Here is a 22,861-nt window from a genome sequence, read left to right as displayed (position 1 = left end):
ACTGTTCATAAAACCCGTCCACCATATCCACCACCATGATGATGGCCGCCGCCACCACCTCCAAAAATTAAAATTTGCAGTTCTGTGTTATTTCGTGAAGTATGGATTGGCTTAATCTCCTGCGCAACGCAACTTGAACTTATCTCCACAGACCTGAATTGATTTTAAATTTTTTAGCAATCACATTACTGGAATTCAATTAAGAGTACATGAAATAGAAACAAGTAGAGCATCATTTGGTTATTCACAAGTCAGTGACGTAGCATGTCAAAAAACATCTAGTGTAACTGAGCCAAATAGAAGAAAATTCACGCCGATCAACTATGACGTTGGCGAGTCTTATCCACTAGCTTGTTGAATATTACAAACTTATTGGACTAAAGTAGAAGCGTTTAATAAACGGAAAAAATAAAATAAAAATCCAATTTTTTTTGTGTTATTAAAATTTCCAGATTTATGCTTTAAAAAAAATAATTCCAAATCTATGTTGTAAAATCCGGCGTCGTAGGCACAAAGATGGGTGGATAACCGTCGGCAATGGCAGCAATAATCCGACGACGGTGTAAGGATTGTATGAACAACACACAACTTTTTTCAAATACTTGATTTGGAATTCATATAGGTGGGAAGTAAAGGAGAATAGTATTGAAAACAATTTATATAATCATCATTTTTGACGTTGAAATTGCTCTAAATCGTCGGGTTTGATTTTGGGTTTCGAATATCTGAACCGGATTAAAGTGACTCGGCTGGAGATTGAAGATGATGACTTTTTTTTATCAGATTTATTTTATAAATAAGCAAGAACGAAAACATTGTACACTAAATGCACACGTTGCAGTGGTTTAATTTACTTAAAAACGCTTCAAGGTTGTGAGTTTGATTCCATGCCAAGGTTGATTTTATTTTTGTTTTGCTTAAAAAAAAGCGCTGGAAAAAAAATTAAACACGAGTTTCATTAGTATGATGGATTGAACCAGGAACCTCAAGATACAAGTATAGCATTATAACCAATGAATCACAACCAATTTATTATGAAAATCTTGTACAATTGCAATATATACAGAAATTAAATTGAATTATTATTTTTTAACTTAATTGAACCTTTGGTACCCTAAGGCTAAGCTACTTGTTGTTTTCATTTTAGTCTCATAACTCTAAAGAGGCTAAAATGAAAAATTAGAATATTTATAAAGATCAAAACACATTTAACCCAATATTCAATGCATTGCAAATTAAAATATTTGATTTTTCTAAAAAGAATAATTTTTTTATTTGTAATCATTAAAAAGTGTCTTAAGACATCTCCTTCATAAATGTCATATTCAATAAGGTATTATTCAATGGTCCGATTGAGTATATTTGATAGTGTTAGTCGGTTGAATTTCTTTTGATCGTCGGAGTAATATCCTTTCATGCTAATTAGGTTTAAAACGTGATATTTTGTCATATCAACTTACACCAAAGATTTTGATTTCTGAAATTTCAGTTCCTGTTTCGTTCATATTCCAATAAGGTTATATTCAACGGTCTGATTGATTATATTTGATATCGTCAGTCGGTTTTGTACGTTTTAATCATTGGAGCAATGTCCTTCCATGTTGACTAGGTTTCTAATGGGATAGTTTGTCAGATCGACGTGCATCAAAGATAAAACTTTAATGGTTCATCACTATTTTAAAAATATCTGCATAAGAAATTTATTTATTTTTTGAAGGATAAAACTCTAGTAACTAATATTTTTAGTAACTAATATGAAAATTCTAGTAACTAATATTTTTAGATAGTATTTTTTTTTTTTTTAAGGATAAAACTTAGTACAATTCTTTAAATGTTTTTCGTATGGTTCTTAACTAAAACTACATATTTTTTGGCATACTAAACTATGAGAAAATTATGAATTTGCGAAAATCTTGATGAAAAGAATCATACGAAAAACACATTGATTCATGTGTATACGGTTTTCTTGACTCTTTGAATTTTAATTTGTGTAGAGTATTCAATACCCCATTGGACCAAATCATGGATCTCCTACCACCAATTGGATTGAAATTCCCAAAGAGTGTCATCCAAGAAATAATTGATGAATTGGAGTTTAAGAAAAGACAAAGAGAGACTCCTTTGCAAAGAACTACATTAACGGCAAACAAAACAATCACACATGTATGTTTTCTGGCTACTTTGCTCAAGATTGGAAGATTCGAGGTATGATAGTTCATAAATATGCATTTCAATTTTTATTTTTATTTTTTGGTGAAATTTTTTCTCAAGATATTTTGTTTTTTCCGAAGTACAATAATTTAATTCGTTAACTAAATTATGAGTAATATAGAATTCATTAACAATCGATTTTTTCATAGTTTATTTTCATGCATAGTTTATATATTTTTTTAATTTGAATCCAAGTCACAACAAATGTTAATCTTGTTTATTTTGTTTGTGTTTATTTAATAAAATAAAATTTGTTGAATATTTATTGCAGTTTATGCCTCGAAATGAAGTAAACTTGGTGGCCCATTGTTACTTTGAACATCAAAAATTTCTGTGGGGGATGTTAGATAAAAGCACAAACATAAAGTACAAAATTGAAATAATGTGGCAAGACATTTCAGCTATTCGAATTGTTGATGAAGATAAAAAACCTGGAATTCTTGAAATTGAGGTGTGTATATATTTTTCTTTTTCATAGTTATGAATTGCATGGTTTTTCCTCTTGATTAGAGAAATTACTTGCATTTGATTTTAATTGTGATTTTCTTTTTCTACAGTTAATAAAGGTACCCACATTCTATCACCATATTAATTCCATGTGGGAATCATCACAAGACTTCACTGATGGTCATGCTGCCATATGCAGGTATATATTTTTTAAAGTTTATTATATGAATTTAATTTGTACACCGTTAGCGTAAATAATTTATCGTCACATCATAAAAAATGTTAGACTTTGATCGTAACTATTTATAATGTCACACACATGATTGATTTTATTTATATCATGCAGGAGACACTACCTTGAATTTCCTCCTAAAGTAAACTTTAAGAAGCTGTTGCAATCTAATAAGCACTTATTAGAGTTGAGCCAAAGACCTTTTCCAAGTTTGGATTCTTCATTTTTTGGTATACCATTAATTACACCACCATCTCTGATATATTCAACTCCTCCAGTATCAGTCAATAATCATTTCCATAATCCTTGCCCTAATTTTTTGTCAGCTCCCAACACTTGTTAGAATTAATCAATGAGCAGTGACATAAATGTTTTAGACACCTTGTTTAGCAAGTGTTGTAGACAAAAATATTGTATCAAATTATGTAATATTATGTCTGGGTTTTGGAATTTTTGTGTCTATTTCTTCTCTCTATGTATATACATATATTTGTGACTTGCACTCTTTTTTATGAAATTGTGCATAATTTATACTATATATATAAAGGGATACTATCCTTTATGTAACATTATTTCTTCTTCTTCTTCTTAATTCATCCTTTAGTGCAAATAAATTTATCACTTACTTTCAAATACTTTCAAATAAAACTAGTTAGTAATAACAAAATGTGTTAGATTTTTACACAATCATACACAACACTATTGGGAAAAGTTTTGTGAAAATGAACAAAAGATTTTAAGTGACCTAATTTTCCTCAATGACTGAAGTTTAAATAGGCTCCTCACTATTGGGTTTAACCCTTAATGTCTTAATGGGCTCACCTCACTCATTAAACAATTCACAAAGTTTCTACTCACTTAACGGCTAAAAATAACGAATAGTTATCGGTTCTAAATTAATTACCCAACTTACTAGTAACTTAGTAAAAATAGCTATTCTCACTCAAAACACCACTAAAATCTACACTGTGAAATTACTAATTTATCCTTGCTCACAAAATACCCCTAAGTCCAAAACGACTAAAATACCCTTATAACTCGAAACCCATCAAAATGCACACAAAGACAAATAATCACATATGAGCATATATAAACACACATAAAAACAATTAAAAATAAATCTAATAAAAATCAGGATGTTACACCTACTCCCATTGGTAGGATCTTCTATCTCATAAGAAAAAGTGAAAGACAGCCCCTGACCTAGCTAGTAATGAATATTGTTATTTAAATGTCTTTGGCGAGCTACATGGTGATGTTACAATCCATCTTTGATTGAGATTTGACAAAAAAAACGTGGGTAAGATGAAATAGAGGTATTTGATTTTACAACTAAAAATATAAGGGATAAAATATAATAGATTTAATTGCACCTTTTGCCCCTCTAGTTTCTCAATTATGCGATTTTGGATCCATAATTTCAATTGAGAAATTATGGCCCCCCACATGTGACCTCTTATAGATATTTTCCATCCCCACTCAAATTTTGACTTGATGTGTCATTTTAATGCAACATGTTTTATTTATATTGGCAAGAGTGATTATTTAAAAAAGACTATTATAATTAAATACCCTCATGTTACAAAACAACAAAAAACATTCAAAATTAGAGAGGGGTCATTTGATAACCAGTTCAAGATTCAAAAGTTGAAGGATATAATGTGAATGAACAGTTAAAGAAGGCAAAAAAGCTAGCTCTCGAGTTTAATTGTCACCAAGCTAAATTCATTCCAAAGAGCTTGCATTGTCTATTAATAAGGTTGACGAAAGAGCGGATTGCTTATCTAGAGAAATATATAGATGAGGGAAAGCCTCCTCTAGAAGATAATATTCACCTTCCCAAACAATGTTGTGGCTAACTAGGCAACAAAAAATGCAAAGGAAAATGTGGAAGCACGTACGCGTTTCATGTTGTAACTAACAAGATGAATCTTGGAGCAATGCAAGAGATGTTCAAGTTGAAGGATTACAATGGCGCACAATGTGTGCACCATTAACCTCAATTGTATGTAGCACACATTGTTCTCCATTATAATCCTTCAACTTAATCATCACTTGCATTGCTCCAAGATTAATATTGTCAATCACAACATGAAATGCGTACGTGCTTTCACGATTCCTTTTAATGCGCCAAAAACTCAAGAAATCAAATTTTGAGCTGCTTTTTGCAGATACCTCTATAAAAATATATAGAGATTAATTTGAATAGACTGACAGTGTAAAACAACTTTACACTGTCAGCCAATTAAAACCACTTAATTCAACACATCAGCTTAATGTTAAAAACAGAAGAAAAAAATCAAAAAAAATCTTTGTTAATAAATGCCTTTTACCCATGTTGATGATAACCGGGAAAACAAACATGAGATAAAAGATGTAGCTGATTCAAACAACGATGTAGAGTAGATTTCTATAAGGTATGTCAGGATCAATATCAAAGTTGGCAAGTACATCATTATGAATTAAGCCACCAAATATGATAAATCCAAATAAAACCGTAAGAATGTATAAAATTGAACATAGAAGCAATGGTGGAAATATATTGGTGAAAGTCTTCAAGTTCATTGTCTATTACTACCTCCGTCCCTAAATATAGGAGCCTTTTGCTAAAATCACGGAGATTAAGAAAGTTGGTTGTAATATTAAATTTGTATAAAATTACTATTATTTTTACAATTTTATCCTTAAGAGAGAGAGTTAACTTATGTTTTCAATATAATATTTATTGTTGATTGAAGAAAAAAATGCAAAATAAATAAGGGTATGTTGGTAAAAAAATAATTAATGTATTTGGAAATATCAAAGAGGTCTTATAAAAAGGGACAAATTATTTTTTCAAAAGGGTCTTATAATTAGAGACGGATGTAGTATTTGGTTTTCTTATGAAGAGACATTTCCCTTATGTAATGGAGCGGGTGGTTTGGGAAGAGAGAGATGCTTAGGATATTATTTTTTCTTCTTCAGCTACATGAAATGTCGAAAATAAGAAACATGGGTACTTCCGTACATGTCGCATTCAAACATGAAATTTCACCTTAAAAGAACGGAACAACACAACTAGTATCGACAGTACTTCCGTACATGTCGCATTCAAACATGAAATTTCACCGAGTTCTAGTCCGGACAAGACTGACCACGACTCTGATACCAACTTGTAAAGTCCAACTTCTATTAAAGCAATAAAACACGCGAATAATAGAATTATTCAAGAAATAGACGTCACGTCTCCAAAAGTTCACCGAATATAACATGCATAAAAATTTCACAACAACGTCGTAGCAGATATATAGCATACATCTCCAAAATATACATGTCATAACCACATTAACATATCAATTCTCCAAATGAAACACAACAACATAATCCAATCCAGAATAAACAAAAGACTGACATCCTAGATCAGAGTCTAATCTAAGACTCCAAAAGACAGAAAATGGAGGTAGTTACCGATTTCCTCAAGCAATCAATAACTACTCCTGCACGCCGTCTACCCATCCATACAAACAGGTAGGCGGTCAAAGACCACTGGGGGTTAGCTTCACATCAATCATAATCAACATAAACAATTTTAAAGATAAGCATTCAAGGATTTCATGTATATCACATATACATACTCATCCCTTCTATAAAACTAACATCACATGATTATTATCCCCAATTACACACCATCAAGCTATCACAATACTAACATAGCATAGCGAGCATATTCAATCTCTAATCAAGTCATCAACATAAGCTCATCTCAATCAATGAAAGGATTACTCACCTTTAGGGGTGGGAATAGGCCAGGCCATGCCAGGCTTTGATAGGCCTGAGCCTGGCCTACAAAATAAATCACAAGCCTGAGCCTGGCCTACGGCCTATCATAGGCCGTTTTTCTAGGCCTGACCTGGCCTATTTAAAAGTCTGGACTGGCCTGAAAGCCTAATTACAGGCTTACTTCACATTAAGGCCATCAAATAGTTCATTTGGCCTACTAAATAGGTTAAACATGTCTTAAAGCCTACTTAAAAGTCTCTTTCACTACAAGTAAATTTCAACTAGATTAAAGTCTACATAAAAGCCTATAACAACAAAGCCTATTAAGGGACTAATAGATAGAGAAAAAGATGTTTATATTTTTAATATATGCAATTATTTTAATATTTTTTTTTAATAAATAAGTATTAATAGGCCGGCCTATTAGGCTTAACAGTCTTTTTTTGAAGCCAAAGCTTGACCTATTTAACTAAACAAGCTTTCTAAAAAGCCTAAGCCTAGGCCTATCTACTAAACAATCCAGGCCAGGCCAGGCCAAAGCAGGCCAGACCGTAGGCCCCTGTAGGCCGGTCTGGCCTATTCCCAACCCTACTCACCTTATTCTTCATTTAGCATACTTAACTCAACAAGTACAATTCATCATTTCAAAGTTATAAGCAAGTAATCATCATCATCAAAGGAGTCACCACATCATATACATAAACATATACAATTCTCACCTCATTACTATTACCAAAATAATCATCATCAAAGGAGTCACCACATCATATACATAAACATATACAATTCTCACCTCATTACTGTTACCAAAATAATATTCATCAAATAGATTCACCAAGTGTATAAGCACAAGCAAGTAAAACATGCAATTAGAGCTAGTTCAATTATTCACAACCATCAACAAAATCCACCAATGCACATATACACCAATCTACATAATCACAACATTCACCAAATTCACCAAGTCACATATTCAATTATGACACAACTCATTAACTATTTAAATGCATGCAATATTCTAGACACTTCTAGATGCATGTTGTACCGACACCAACAACGTCTAGGCAGTCACCCCGTGATGCCAATAGAACATCATATGCAAGAGTACACCTCCTCTTACAATTCACCTATGTAAAAGTACATCTCCTTTTACACTTCTCATATGACTCAATATGACTATGATGCATGGACATACAAGTATCAACAATGCAAAATCACCTCACATATACATTCACCAACAACAATGTAAAAGTACACATCATTTTACATTGATTAGTTCACCAACAATTGCATTATCAACTATTTACATACACACAATCAACAAGTCACAATTCAAATAAGAGTCATCACCGTATTATCATCAACATAATCGTCATCACAATTATCAAAAAACATCAACATCATCATCATCATAATTAACGTATATGCATTCACCAACAATATCACCATCATTTAACATATATGCATTCACCAACAATAATTACATCTTACAACTCAACAATTTCATACAATTCTCACAATCCAAGTAAATGATAAATTTATTATACTATGATAAACATCATATTCAACACCTATCAATCATTCATACATCTTCATATAATCATGTCAAACTATTCACAAAAGATTTGCAAGATATTCAATCTTAAAGATCATTTTCGACAAAGTTCGTCTATCATTTTACAACTTTAACACAATTGAGACAATTGAACCAAAACTAAATAAACCAAGTCAAGTGCCTCAACTTTGTATACTCTTAGATCACTTATGAGTGTAGTTAAGTATACATGTGCGTATCACCAGCCAACTACGTCGAATTTCTAAAAATCTCAAAGTTCGTCTCTCATTATCCTTTTTCACAAAGAATTCCATTTTCATAGCAAAACAAGTTAAAAACTCATTAAGACCACTCACAACTAATTTTAAAGAGTCATATAATCATAAACATAGTCTACTTATAAATTATAGAGCCTCAAGTTCACTTAAGAAAAATCCTAAGTTCGTATATGCCACCATATTACCGAAATCAAGCTCCAAAACAACCATTGTTTTGCACCAACCTTACATACTCCTCCTAAGTCCACTGGAACTGTAGAACAAGTATGTAATCATCTTTGTTCACAAAAAGTCCCTTTTCCAATTATTTCCGAAAACCGAAAAAACACAAATCCAAGTTTCAAACCATTTATAAAATCCAAAGTTTGAAAGAGCTAGATATGTTCCAGTAGCAATGTCTATGAAAACAGCAAAAGAACACACTTAAACAAGCGCATAGGACCCCTACACACCCGAACACGTAACAACAAGCATGGTGTCCTGTCCAGGGCGCCAGAAGTGCAGTGCTGGCTCTGTGAGTGGACGCCCAACGCCCTACCTCAGACGTAGCGCCGCGAAAATGCGCGTTTTCGCGTGTTTTCCGGCCATGGGTTTCGCCACTTTTCGCCCAAAAACGTCCAATTAAGTTTCCTATTAATCCAAAATTATTAGAGGCTCAACCCGAGGCTCAAACACGTCGAATACACTCACTTTCCGACACTTGAAAATAGTTTTTGAAATAATTGAAAAGGTTTTCTTAAAACACCAAAGTTTTCAACAACAACAATTCATCTCTTACAAAAACAACACATGTTGATGTAAAATCAAATAAAATCTTTGTCAATAAATGCCTTTTACCCATGTTGATGATAACCGGGAAAACAAACATGAGATAAAAGGTGTAGCTGATTCAAACAATGATGTAGAGTAGATTTCTATAAGGTATGCCAGGATGACAGGATCAGTATCAAAGTTGGCAAGTACATCATTAAGAATTGAGCCACCAAATATGATAAATCCAAATAAAACCGTAAGAATGTGTAAAATTGAACATAGAACCAATTATGGACATATATTGGTGAAAGTCTCCAAGTTCATTGTCTATAATTTGGTTTTCTAACGAAGAGACATTTCCCTTATGTAATGAAGCGGGTGGTTTGGGAAGAGAGAGATGCTCAGGACATTATTTTTTCTTCTTTAGCTACATGAAATGTCGAAAATAAGAAACATGGGTAGAATGTATTTATTGAGAAATATTTTATTTGATTTTTTCTATTTTTAATTAAGCTGATGTGTCTAATTAAACGATTTTAATTGGATGATAGTGTAAAGTTTGTTTACATTGTCAGTCCATTATAATTAATCTCAAATACATATAGAGGATCAAGTTCCGTAAATAAGCTTAAAATTATTTTGATTTTTCGATCGAAATGCAAAAAATCACAATTGATGCTTTGCAACTACACTCAAGTGTAGAGCTGTCAAAATGGGCCGGCCCGTTTAGCCCGAATAAATATAGGGTTTGGGCCTAAAATATTGAGCCCGAATTTTAATAGGGCTTTTTAGCCCGGCCCTTAAAAGCCCGGTACCCGTTAGGGCTAGCCTGAATGGGCCGCGGGTAGCCCGTTAGCCCGCATAACAAAAAAAAAAATCTATAAATTATATATCAAATAATTATTTACTTAGTTGATTATATTAGTATTTTATTTAATGGCCAAGATTAGAGATGAGTTACCTTTTTAGTAGGTTTATTTGATATTATGTGTTTATTTACAATGTCACCCCTATATTACATGTAAATAAATTTATAGATGTTTTAAAATTCATTAAAATTTGTGATGAATTATTTTACTCATTTTATAAAAAAATTAGTCCAAATAAAATGTGATATATTAAAAACACGTTAAATTAATAAAGGACCTACATACACATACACAACCGAAATAACATTTAATTAATTAATTATTATAAGACTGATGCTAGTCACACCCCAAAAAAAACTCCAGAATGACTAATATACCCCTAAATTGAACATAAGTAAACTGAATTTACATTAACATAGATTGAACATAAGTAAACTTAATTTACATTAACCTAGATTGAACGTAAGTAAACTGAATTTACACTAACCTCTTATATACATGCACGTAAGTAAACTGAATTTACATTAACCTAGATTGAACATAAGTAAACTAAATTTACATTAACCTAAATTGAACATAAGTAAACTTAATTTACTTTGAACATAAGTAAACTAAATTTACATTAACCTAAATTGAACATAAGTAAACTTAATTTACATTAACCTGAATTTACATTAACCTAGATTGAACATAAATAAACTTAATTTACATTAACCTAGATTGAACGTAAGTAAACTGAATTTACACTAACCTCTTATATACATACACGTAAGTAAACTGAATTTACACTAACCTAGATTGAACGTAAGTAAACTGAATTTACATTAACTTAGATTGAACATAAGTAAACTAAATTTACATTAACCTAAATTAAACATAAGTAAACTTAATTTACATTGAACATAAGTAAACTTAATTTACATTAACCTAGATTGAACGTAAGTAAACTGAATTTACACTAACCTAAATTGAACATATCTCATACTAAAACAAACAACAAACAAATAGAAACTCATCGAAAATGAAATTCATGAAATTCACTAACATTTATGAATATAATACAGATCAATAACAAAGATGTTGATTCAGATATTGGTTGCACATCTATGGTGATTTGTGGATGAAAGGGGGTAAGGGTTCAGAATGATCATAAAAGATGGGTTTTTAAAAATTTACATGAAGAGGGCAATTTTGGTATTATTGTAAAATTTTAAATAAATTTGGGTGTAACTTGTTTTTTTTTTGGTGTGACTAGCACGAGTCTTATTATAATTACTTCCTAATTAAATTTACTCTAATTTTTTGACTAAAAACTTAATTGTTTTTACCATTTTTAAAATAATTATTAGTCTTGCTTTAATTCTGGACATAAATCCGGTTCATTAATTTGGCCATTAATTTACCTTCCCTGTTTCAATTTTTATTCTAGCTTGAAATTACCCATTAAATAAGCGTATGAATTTACCTTCAATAATCAATATATATTAACAATGAAGATGACTCGAGTTGAACTAAGGAACAAAATATAATAGTTACATCTAAACTTTAAAATAAGTAAACTAAGACATCAAACAAAGAAGATGTGCGAAGGGACCGTTGAATTTTATTTTTTCCTTAGATCTCAAATCGACTGGGGCTTTTGGGTTTACAAATTATAAAGATCTTTTTTTAAGAAAAACTTCAAAATTAGGGTCAGATGTGTTTCAAAGACTTTATTTGGTGGTTGATTGGGTCGTCGATGTAGTGCACTGCGGCATGGTGGTGGTTGATACGGTGCATCGCGACCATGGCGGTGACTGATGTAACGCCCACTTTCGTTAATTGTTTATTTAATCGAGTTTAGACGATTATATTATAAGTATATGATATATGCATGATTATGATATGATTTGAATGATTTACGACTATGTTAATGGTTTGGTTGATATTATGATGAGTTATGAGTTTTGGAAGATTTGATAAGATTAAAGGATTTATTTTATTATTAAATAAAATAAAATAAAATATTTAGTTGAGGGCTGTTTTGATATTTTAGATAGTTTTGTGGGAGAAAGTGAGATAAGATAAGTAATTAAGAAAAGATATAAATAGTAGAAGACCTAATTGTTAGAAAAACTATTGTACGTACGTTTTTGGAGAAAAAGCCAAGAGAAGAGAAACCAAGAGGGAGAGCTGCGATTTCTGCAATTAAGGTAAGGGTGAGACTAATAACTCAGTACTGTTAATTGAATGTAATTATGATGATTAGTTAGCAAGAAATAGGATTGAATTGGAGAAAACGAAAACTAGGTCAAAACCCTAAAATTGATGATTAAACGGTAGGAATTGATTAAACTGTTGTAGAAAGTGTTCCTGGACCTTAGATTATGTTTAGGACAAACTTTGGAATCAATACTAGGCTTAGAACCATGTGGATCGTCAGATTTTTGTGAAATTAGGAAGCCTGGCCGTAGCGACATTCATCGCTCGCCACGGCGAGCAACCTTACTCGCCATAGCGAGCTAAGGCAGAGAGCATGTTAGGTTTTGTGTTTTCGACTTTTTAGTTGGACCTTGAGTGCCTGCACATACCTAGTAATGATTAGGAATGAATGTAGGGCAAGATTAGACCCATAACAACTTTAGTTTGGGAATTGTTTGGTAATCGCCATGGCGATTAAGGATTCTCGCCTCGCGAGCAATTCCAGGTTAGTGTGCCTTGAGTGTTGTGCGATCTGTGTCGCACGTTTCGATCAAGAGTGAACCCCCTTATGGTAATGAGACCTAATGATGACGTTAAATGCAGTCTGTAGAGCTGTTCCAGATATGTTGATATTAATTGAGTATGAATAAAGTGTTGAACGATTATGTAAGACATGAGAGTTTAATTATGATGCAAATGATTTGCTATTGGTATAATGATATCATACTGTTATGTGACTTGACTGTGCTGCTGCTGTTATTTAACTAAGTGCATAATGTCTATATATATATGATGAAATGATGACGTTTAGCTCCAAATTATTGGATGCATGTTGATATGTTGATTACGATGTTTTGTTCATAAGAGTCCATGCATTAGCATTTCATTGAGCTTAGTCCTCACCACGATTATTAGGAGCTTTGTCCTCCGCACGATTTATTAGGAGCTTTGTCCTCCGCACGATGAAAGTATATTAATACTTATGATGACGATTGGTACCACATGCATATAAGGATTCTAAGAGCATTGTCACATTGTCATGTCTATAATGCTATGTTGTTGATGACGATTGAATATGTGAATACGTGATACTTGTTTATTGAATACGCAAAGTTATTTAAGAATGATTATGATGTTAATGTTAATTATGATTTCGAATTGCTTTGATTAACATTATTTTGTTATGAAATCTCACCCCTTCTGCTTGGAAATGTTGCCCTTCGTATGGGTAACTTGCAGGTGATCGTGTTTAGTGTGCTGTTGTGAGTGGCCTTGTCTCACCGTGTCGCCTAGGTCGCTCTGATACGTAACGGGATGAGGTTTTATGTTATGCATGATTCATTCTCTTACGTGACTAATATATTATTTTTATAATGTTACGAATTATGATTTGAACTGTTTTGATGGGGCCTGCGTGCCAAAACGTTTTATGACTATGATATAATTTCCGCTGCAATGTTTAAGATATTTGGTTAAATTATTATTTAACTGTTTTGGATTATGTTTTATGTGATATCCCGTTGTTTAAGATGCTTACTCTGATATATGATTTAAGAAATTTTTATATTGGGAAAACGGGGTGTTACAACTGACCATTTCAGTGATTGAGAAGGAAGACTCGGAGAGAGAGAGAGAGAGAGAGAGAGAGAGAGAGAGCCACTTGTGACAGTGTGGTTGGTCAATGTCACCAATTCTATATCGCCCAAGTGCTATCCGAGGGAGCAGAAGTACACAGTGACACAGAGAGCGCTGCCGTAGAAGAATATTAAAAAAAAAAAATAAAAAAAATTGAGGGGTGTCATGGTCATTCCTCTTACAGTAAGATCCACCGTCCTAATGAAGAGGCAACTTAGAATCTCATATTGTTTAAAAAGCATAATGATTTCTGAACAATTAATTAAAAAAACATGGAGAAGTGAATTTGGTCAAAAGTAGTATATTATGTTGTTTTGAGGAGGTATTTTAGTTTAAACAACAAAAAGGGTCAATTTAGTATTAGACATAAAACCGGTTCACCTGTTGTTAAAGGTTGAAAAAGAAAATTGTATGGTACCCAAAAAGAGTTGGTTGTGTATGCTAACCGTCATCCTAAGGAGATAATCAAGTTGGTTGATATGAAAATGCTATCTAATGCCCTTCACATACCCGCCAAGAAGACAATTAAAAAAGAAGTCAGCTGCCTTCAACAATCGAACAAAGGCAATATAAGTCACATTCAAATACTAAACCAAACAAACAAGCACTTACAAGTTGATCACCGTTGAAATTATTGTTTGCAAACACTATTAATCCCTCAATAAAATGACTCTTGCCATTTCTCAATTCTAAAATTGATCAGCTTGTTCTGCCTTGGCACATAAATTTCACATTTGTATATTTCGGTTTCATTGTAAGGATCATGTTATGTACTTACGATATTCGCATATTCTGCCTTAAACATTACGAGTAAACGTATTTTGTCGCGAATTATTTATCAACAGAAAATACACCCTCCACAAAAATATACTTTTTAGATTCATGATTGTAGATACAACATTAACAGTATTATATATTATTTACATTTGAATAGAAGACAAGCGGACAATAAACTATGTCGCCAAGTCTTTTGGATGGCAAAACCAATCCTCGTAAACACTATATTTATTGACCTAGGTGACATGACATTGTCATGCATGACCTTTTAAACTCTATGTAGAAGGTCAACAACCTCTGGTGCTAGGAACCCGAAAGTGTCAAAAGCAAATGATATAAAAGCATGTTGATTGTCAGAACACGCTTTCTCATGTTTAGCCACTTTGCAAATGATATAAAAGCATGTTCATTTCGTTATTTATAGTTTTAAAGATCGAATATATAAATATCTATAACCATAACATATCTAATTTATTTAAAATCATTTTCCTCGTCGTTTTAGTTTACGACGTTTGTACGAAAATGTTTACAATTTACTATTTTGCTAGACATTATTTAAACATATTAAAAATATTATTTATAAAAAAATTATAGTACTGTTTTATAGTACTTTTTAAAATAAAAATAAAAATATAATTTTTAATACGGGCCGGCCTGTTTAGCCCGCGGCCCGTGTAGGGCCGGGCTCGGGTAGTATATTTCAAGCCCGTTTTGTCAACCGGGCTTTTTGGACCGACTCGCTAAAGGCTGAAGCCCGCTAGGGCCGGCCCGTTTTGACAGCTCTACTCAAGTGCAGCTGAGGCAACTGTACGGTTAACTATCATTGGGGGCAAAAATGTATTTTCATTGTGTTTAAAAAAAAAAGACATGTGAAAAAAGTAATTTTCTCAAAGGAAATCTCAAATAGATTTGCTAAGTACAATCGTGTTAGACGAGAAGAAAGTAATACGCCTCTCTCTCTCTGAGAAGAAAGAAAACCTAACTCTCCATCCAAAGCCGTCACTATCAAAAACTCGGAACGAAGCTTCACAATCAGCGTTTTCTCTAAAGTCTGTTCATCTACCTGGTAAGTGCCTGGATCTGTTGTTTTGTAATCCTTTTCAAATCCTCTTAGATATGCATATCATATGGTAGCGGGAATTTTATGCTATGATTTGTAAGAATTATAGTGGGGAATACAATATTTGATCGTTTATTCAATATTTTTGTGATTATTGAACAAAAACCTTACTTGATTATAAAATAATTAAATCGATAGAAGAAGATAAAGGACAAAAGTGTTCCCTGAAATTTTAAGTTAAGTGATGAATTCTGTAATTTACCAAATTGAAACGTACATAATTTTTGTGAAAAAAACTAAATATTAGTAAGAGTACTCCTAATAAAATAGATTTACTTTCTGACGACAAATCTAGAACAAGAAAACCTAACTCTCCATCCAAGCCTCTCGGTCCAAAACTCGGCGTTTTCTTTAAAGTCGTTCATCTACCCAGTAAGTGCCTGGATCTGTTGTTTTGTAATCCTTTTCAAATGCTATTAATTCTAATTCTAATGCTTGTGCTTCGTGTGCAGCAGCAATGAAGAGGTGTGAAAATCTCAAGAGCAAGTTGCCTGATTGTATTGTATCTTACATCTTTTCCAAGTTAAGTATGAAAGATTTGGTAAAAACTAGCACATTGTCGAAACAATGGCTTCACGAATGGGGTTTCCGTACAGACCTCAACTTTGATCTCCAAAACATGTTTCACTATAATACAATTCAAGAGTTGCCAAAAAACTTTCCACTTCTCCAATCTCAATTTGCCACAATATTGGATCAATTCATGATGCATTACCAAGGTGCCATGATCCATTCAATCCGAGTAAATTTTCCATTAGGTGACCAACATAGGGATGTCATTGACAAATTGATTTCCAAAGGAATTGCTAAGGGTGCCAAACGTATTGAACTGCTATTCTCGAACGAAACTAATTATACTACTGATTTTATTTTTGAAGGGGAGCCATACAAATTTCCCTTTACTCTCTTATCTGACACATACTCTCTCACACATCTGCACCTAGAGAAATGCCTCCTAGTAGCACCAATGGACTTCTCTGGATTCAAGAATTTGAGAACTCTTGTGTTGCATATAATTGATGTGAGTCAAGATATGTTTCGGGGCCTATTTTCCAACTGCATCCATCTTGTAGACTTCACCCTTGATAACTGTAACTTCATCTCTGACATACAAATAACCAGTTCAACATTGTTTCATTTGAACATTGTTAACTGTGGGATTAGCATTCAAGAGAGGAAGAAAATAGACATCTCTGCGCCAAATCTCTCATCTTTTCAGTATTCTTCTTGTATTGATTGTCAAGTACACCCAATAAAAATTGAGGCTCATATGTTGTCCAAGTTTAGCTTCACCGGTGGTGAAATATTTAGAATTTTTAAACCAGTTGGATTTTCTGGATTAAAAAATGTGACAACTATTGTGTTGGATGGACTTCTTGAATGTTTATGTGAATTCATCGTGCCTAAGTTGTTTTCTAAATGTTGCCAACTTGAGGATGTCACCTTCAAGAATTGTCGTATCATGTATGATTTGACTATTACAAGCCGAAAGCTGCGTCATTTGAAAATAATTGACTGTGGCTATAAACATCTCACTCCAGATGAGATAACTGTTGTTGCATTGAATCTCTCATCCTTTGAATATAGTGGCTACACAAGGGAACTTCATGTTAAAGCTCCAAGGTTATTGAAGGTTTTTTGGAATGCAACTAAGGAAGAGAGATATCCACATCATCTCTTTGGTGCAATTCCAAGATCACGTCATGTTCAGAATTTAGCTATGATCATGATGCCTTCACAGGTGAGTCAGTCAAAACCTAATTATGATGTTTATTTATATGTATGTTGTCAACCTTTGATAGTGGCGCGTAACATTTTGTCCCAAAATCGACATAGTGGTATATTGCATTGTGGCACTGCTGCCATTCGAAAATATAGGCATGTTTGGATTGGCTTATTTGAGCTTATCTACTGGCATAAGTTTTACGAGACTGTTCGTGAGAACCTATGAAAACAACTTATGACAATTTTTATGAGCTTTCTTTAATATAACTTATAAAAATAGCTTATAACATATACACAAACAATTTAACTTTATTTTATCTATTTCTATAAAAATAGCTTATGTGTAAGTGTTTATCATGATAAGTGCCTGTGCTATAAGCTGCATACTGTTTATCCAAACATACATGTTTTAATGCTCTTTTGGAATCCTTGTTTTTTTTTTTTTTTTTGTAAAAATATAAAAGAAGTTTTAGTCCTCCATAATTATAAAAACCCATAATTTTTTTTGAAACCCACAAATTTATATCAACTTCTCTTGAACCTAAAAAAAACTAAATCTGAAAAAACACAAACCTAAACCCCCAATCCAGATGCAAATTTTTTGGAATAATATTCTTCTGGTTGTGGATAAGAATTGATTCATGATGAAATTGTTTTGATTGTAGTGATGCATCCATTACCTACAAACGCCTAACAAACACACAGGGAAAGAGAGAATCGGAAGTCTGGAGTTGAGTTTTTTTAGAATTTTTTTTTTCCCCTTCAAATTTGGGTCTTGCAATGAGGCTTCACATTACTGTTTCATTGCTGCAACAAAGTGATGGATTTTGGTGAGAACTGAAATTCTCAATCCCAACATGGCAATACAACCGAGTGGCAATGTCTAGGGCGATGATACTGGGTTTTAAGAGAATGATGTGTTTTTGTTTTTATGTTTCTTCTAATGCTCTAATGCTCTTTTATTCGCGTTCTTAGTTTTCTCTTGTTTTCATTGCATTGCATTCAACACACTCAGAAGTCATGTTGCAACTTTCGCCACAAGCTTTTTTTTTTTTTTTTTCCTGCTATTGGTTGCCTTGGTTTCTTTTAATTAATCGTCTCATTAGTTTTTATTTTTATTTTTAATTTACTTTAAATATTACTGGTGTAAACAGATAGCGAACTTAACGAAGGTCTTGGTTCAATTTCAAAACCTTCAACAATTGGAGTTATTAATCGAGGGAGCATGTGATCCTAATATGGACTACTTTTGGATTTTAGATATTATAATGGCTTCTCAGCATCTCAGAAAACTTTCTCTGACAGTAAGTTATTCAACCTTTTATTTTTTAGGATTTTCATTTTATAAAAAGTTATAACCTATTTTTTGATGGATATTAGTTTTTTTCAATAGTTATATCTAAATATTATGAAATTATAAATTTTGTTTACCTTATTTAATGTTCACAATGTGGTGTTTACATATATCAAGAAATTTACAAATTAAAACTTATTTACTTTAAAGAGTTCTACTTCGGATAAACGATGACCTGAACATGTGTTTCTAAGTCGGGGGGAATCTTCACCACACAATCCAGTTTTGTGGGGTTGTGTTAGGCCCAACCACGATTTCTAAGAGTTGGTATATGTCTGATGGTATTTTAAAAAATTTATATATGTAAAATCATGATATCTGTATTTTCAATTTTCAGATTAGAAATTCACATGTGGATGGATCTCATAGGCAAAGAAGAGAACATGGAAAGTTTTTTCATAATTATTTGAAATATGTCGAGTTACGTGGTTGTGTTTGCACCATGGACGTGATTGAGTTAGCCAGTCATCTATTGAGGAATGTGAATTCGCTCAAGCAAATTACTTTCAGTTCTTGTGACAAATTCTATATAGGTGCCGAAAGATGGACTAAAACCTCAAAATATTGTTGCTATGATGGTAACCTTATTCATGAGGTGCTTAAAGATGAAGTAGATGAACAATGCCAACTTATAATTTTGTAGTGTTATTTATTTATTTTTGGTAATAAAAGAGGGCTGATGCCCCCAGTGTTTTGTGCCTATACATTGTTTTGGAAAACGGGGTATACATTGTTTTGTGCCTCTTTCTTTTCCCTTCTAAAGTGTATTTTCCAAAGCTTTCTCTCTCCCCCTCTCTGTATTCAGCACCGCTTTCTCTCTTCCTCAAGCTCCACCACCGCCTAAAATATCTAACCCCTTATCAATGACGCAAAACATTGCATTTTTCCAATACACACATATTCACATCCATCTCCATTCCCATTTCCTTTCCTTCTGCGTGCAGCAAACTTCTTCTACTCCCTCTTTCATCTGTTCTATCTCTGAGAACCATGACTATGACTTAACCCCCTCTCTCTCTCCTTCTTTCTCTCACCTATCCGCCGCCACCATCGATTCCCGCCGCCATAACCCTAGCGGAGCTCTGGAAAATCACCACCACCAGCCGTTGCAGCACCATCTCTAATCATTTCCTCACCCTCAAACCATTCAACGCCGCCTCAACCATGTTTGATTCCGATCAAATCAGAATCGCTGCAGAAAGGGTTTTCTCACTTCTCTTCTCGATAACCGCAAGAAAGTGAAAAATTAGGACGGCAAGCCTGAGACGGACAGCCACGGTCCCAACCTTATCAACACCGGAGGTGTACTAAATAGTCAATTGAGAACCAGCAGGTGTTCACTCAATCATTGTTATCAATTTAGTGGTTGAGTCTGTTCCAATTTGGTTCATATGTGACTCTTTTTGATTTTGTTTTTTTTGGATAGAAAAAATTCAAGGATGTTTGCAGGATGTTTCACTCTTATCACATTCGATTGGTTTGGGTTTCAGAAATCTACGTCGGTGCCGCAAATGGCTAATGTTGCTCCAGTTCCATTCTCACCGAAGGATCGTGATATTCAAGTATTATTTTTCACTATACTGTTCAGATTTATTTTAATCTTAATTTGAATGATTTATTTTAATCTTAATTTGAATGTTGGTGTTGGGTTTTAACTTTTAAACTCTCTGTTATCTGATTATGGGTTTTAAAATAACTTTATTAATTTTTTTTAATTTTTTGTACTAACATATTGTATATTCTCTCAATGACAATGAGAACTTGAGGGATTCTTAGTTCTACCATTCTTACTTTTTAAAATCCATTAGACTAATAACTCTATCTAAATTTTTTTTGATGTTTCTTTCAAATCTAAAATTGTGTATATGTGTATAGGTATGTTGGGATGCATAGTATTTAATTTGGTAGCATTTGGATCACATTTGATTGGTCAAATAATATTCTGAGATCACTTGCTTCTCATTTGCCACATTTCATACATCAATGAGCTTCTTTAAATACTTCAGCTTAACCATGTTGATCATTGCTTCTATTTGCTACTTCTGGTTTGTTAAAGCAATTATAGTTTACCTGTTTCCGCCATCTTCAAAACCAATGCCATTTATGGTCTCATTTAATTGGACATATGTTGCTGTTATCGGTCATGAAAAGCTTGCATGTGTATGCGCTGAATATTAGTCAGATTTCAGGTTATAACTCGGTCATGAAAAGTTTGCATGTGTATGGCTGAAGCGCTTTTCTGTTGTTTAATTGTGGTCACCCTCTTCGTGTAAAGCTTCTGCGAGTATGGCTGAATATTTAGTTATAACCTGAAATCTGACTAATATTCATAAATTAGTGTGTAGGCCTTATAATGCACCTGAGATATGATTATATGAAAATTGATGTGATTAAGTTTTATGGAAAATTGATGTATCTGCATAATATGAAAGGTATTGTTTACTCTATCAAATTCTTGGATTTACTGTTTGACCATGATAATGTAATTGTTTATTTTAAAGGCTTAGTATTTATGAATGTAATGTAATTGTTTATTTTAGGTACATTTTTGCTTTAATGTATTTATATTATGGACATCCCTTGCCCTATGATGTTGCAACCGAGGCACTCAAATTCAAAGTGAGACACATCAACATTTGGTTGGATTCAGTGTTGGAATCCGAAAGAGTGCTTAAGGAGGTAGTTTGGCTGGAGGTGTTGTTACTGTCATGAGCTGCTGCTGCTGCTGCCGTGAGATGTTTCTGCGGGTGCTGTTGCTGTTTGCGTTCGGCGGTGACAGCTAGGGATGATGTGCACATCATCCCTACGTGGCTGGGTGGGTTTTTGGTGCGGGATAACTGCTATAGTGGTTGTTTGATTTGCTGTCTAGCTTTTTCTTTCTTTTTTTTCCTGCTACTGGTTTTGCTTTTCTGTTGTTGGCTGGCCTTTTGTACTGCTCCTTGCCCTGTTAGGCACTGCTTGTGCCGGGGTTTGTTAATCAATATATGCTGATTTCAAGAAACATTTGGTTGGATGCCTTCATATCAAGTTTAGAGGTTTATGTACATTTGCTTCATCCCAGTTCAAAAATTGAGTTATTGGTAGGGTTCACCTTTTTATTTTGGTTGTAATAGACTGGAGGTTGGGTATATGATATTTATGTCAAACATCACTTCTAATAGATAACATACATCCTAACTCATTATTTTCTTCATGGAGCTCAAAATCCTAGCTACACATTAATGTTTTCATAGAGCACAAAGAATCTGGCAACACGAAGAAATTTCTCTAAGGCCATAAAGACGGTGTCAATACTCATGCTAACCTAAGTAAAGCTCTAAGATCATAACTAACTAAGAATTAGTATTGACTCACAACGCCAAATATTCCAAAGATTATAATTGACTCCTTACGATAAAAGAATCTCTTTCAAATGTCAACGATGACAATGTCTACTTGGTTGTTTCATTTGCAATAACTATCAATAAAAATTAGGGGTAATCGTTTGTTTGAACATGTCGGTGTTTATATATATCACAATCAAATTATAATTTTTATTCAAAATTATGACATTAAATTTATAGTTGGAATTGTGCTGTTAAATTTTGCTTTTGTCTACAGATTTTAATTTTTATCTTATCAAATCTATTACTCTTAATGGTTTTAATTTGTTTCTCTTCAAACCCAAATCTTTTAGTAGTCTCTACTTTGATACTTTTGGTTCTCTCCTTTCTTTTTTCTCTATAATTCCACTACCATTGTAGGTATCAAAGCTGGTATCTTGAGATTTTTAGGATCTGATTATTGAAGTATATGGTCTGATGTTAATTGACTTGAAGAATTCCTAGCTATTGTGGAATTGAAAGCAAAAAGTGATGGTCATGATTTGAAATGCATTTAGTATCACATTGCTTCTCTCATATCTACTCCAAGTTAGTTATGCCATTCCGTGACAGGTTTTTTTTCCTGCTGAAAACATGTACACC

At 33.0% G+C, this 22,861-nt stretch overlaps 2 protein-coding genes across 10 annotated transcripts; both read left to right on the top strand.

Annotated features, from left to right (window-relative positions):
• Positions 1 to 2,022: 2,022 nt before the first annotated feature.
• LOC11408817 (uncharacterized) lies at positions 2,023 to 3,312 on the top strand. The gene is made up of 4 exons (XM_003618534.4): positions 2,023 to 2,205; positions 2,483 to 2,662; positions 2,769 to 2,857; positions 3,005 to 3,312. The coding sequence occupies exons 1-4, from the start codon at positions 2,023 to 2,025 to the stop codon at positions 3,231 to 3,233; spliced, it is 681 nt and encodes a 226-aa protein (XP_003618582.2). The 3' UTR covers positions 3,234 to 3,312.
• Positions 3,313 to 15,604: 12,292 nt separating this feature from the next.
• On the top strand, positions 15,605 to 21,949 carry LOC11408816 (putative F-box/LRR-repeat protein At5g41840). Of its 9 annotated transcripts, none has more exons than XM_024785404.2 (7): positions 15,615 to 15,763; positions 16,113 to 16,189; positions 16,273 to 17,558; positions 18,697 to 18,846; positions 19,234 to 20,229; positions 20,323 to 20,458; positions 21,437 to 21,909. In XM_024785404.2, the coding sequence occupies exons 3-5, from the start codon at positions 16,275 to 16,277 to the stop codon at positions 19,537 to 19,539; spliced, it is 1,740 nt and encodes a 579-aa protein (XP_024641172.1). In that variant the 5' UTR covers positions 15,615 to 15,763; positions 16,113 to 16,189; positions 16,273 to 16,274; the 3' UTR covers positions 19,540 to 20,229; positions 20,323 to 20,458; positions 21,437 to 21,909. The 9 variants fall into 9 exon arrangements, with proteins under 9 accessions (XP_024641169.1, XP_024641170.1, XP_024641172.1 ...); XM_024785403.2 differs by having other exon boundaries at positions 16,270 to 17,558; XM_039834935.1 differs by lacking the exon at positions 15,615 to 15,763 and adding an exon at positions 15,776 to 15,993 and having other exon boundaries at positions 16,102 to 16,189; positions 16,270 to 17,558.
• Positions 21,950 to 22,861: the final 912 nt, after the last annotated feature.

This window comes from Medicago truncatula, chromosome 6 (assembly GCF_003473485.1).
Source record: "Medicago truncatula cultivar Jemalong A17 chromosome 6, MtrunA17r5.0-ANR, whole genome shotgun sequence".
Classification (NCBI taxonomy): domain Eukaryota; kingdom Viridiplantae; phylum Streptophyta; class Magnoliopsida; order Fabales; family Fabaceae; genus Medicago; species Medicago truncatula.
This window is presented reverse-complemented; position numbering and strand designations above follow the sequence as displayed.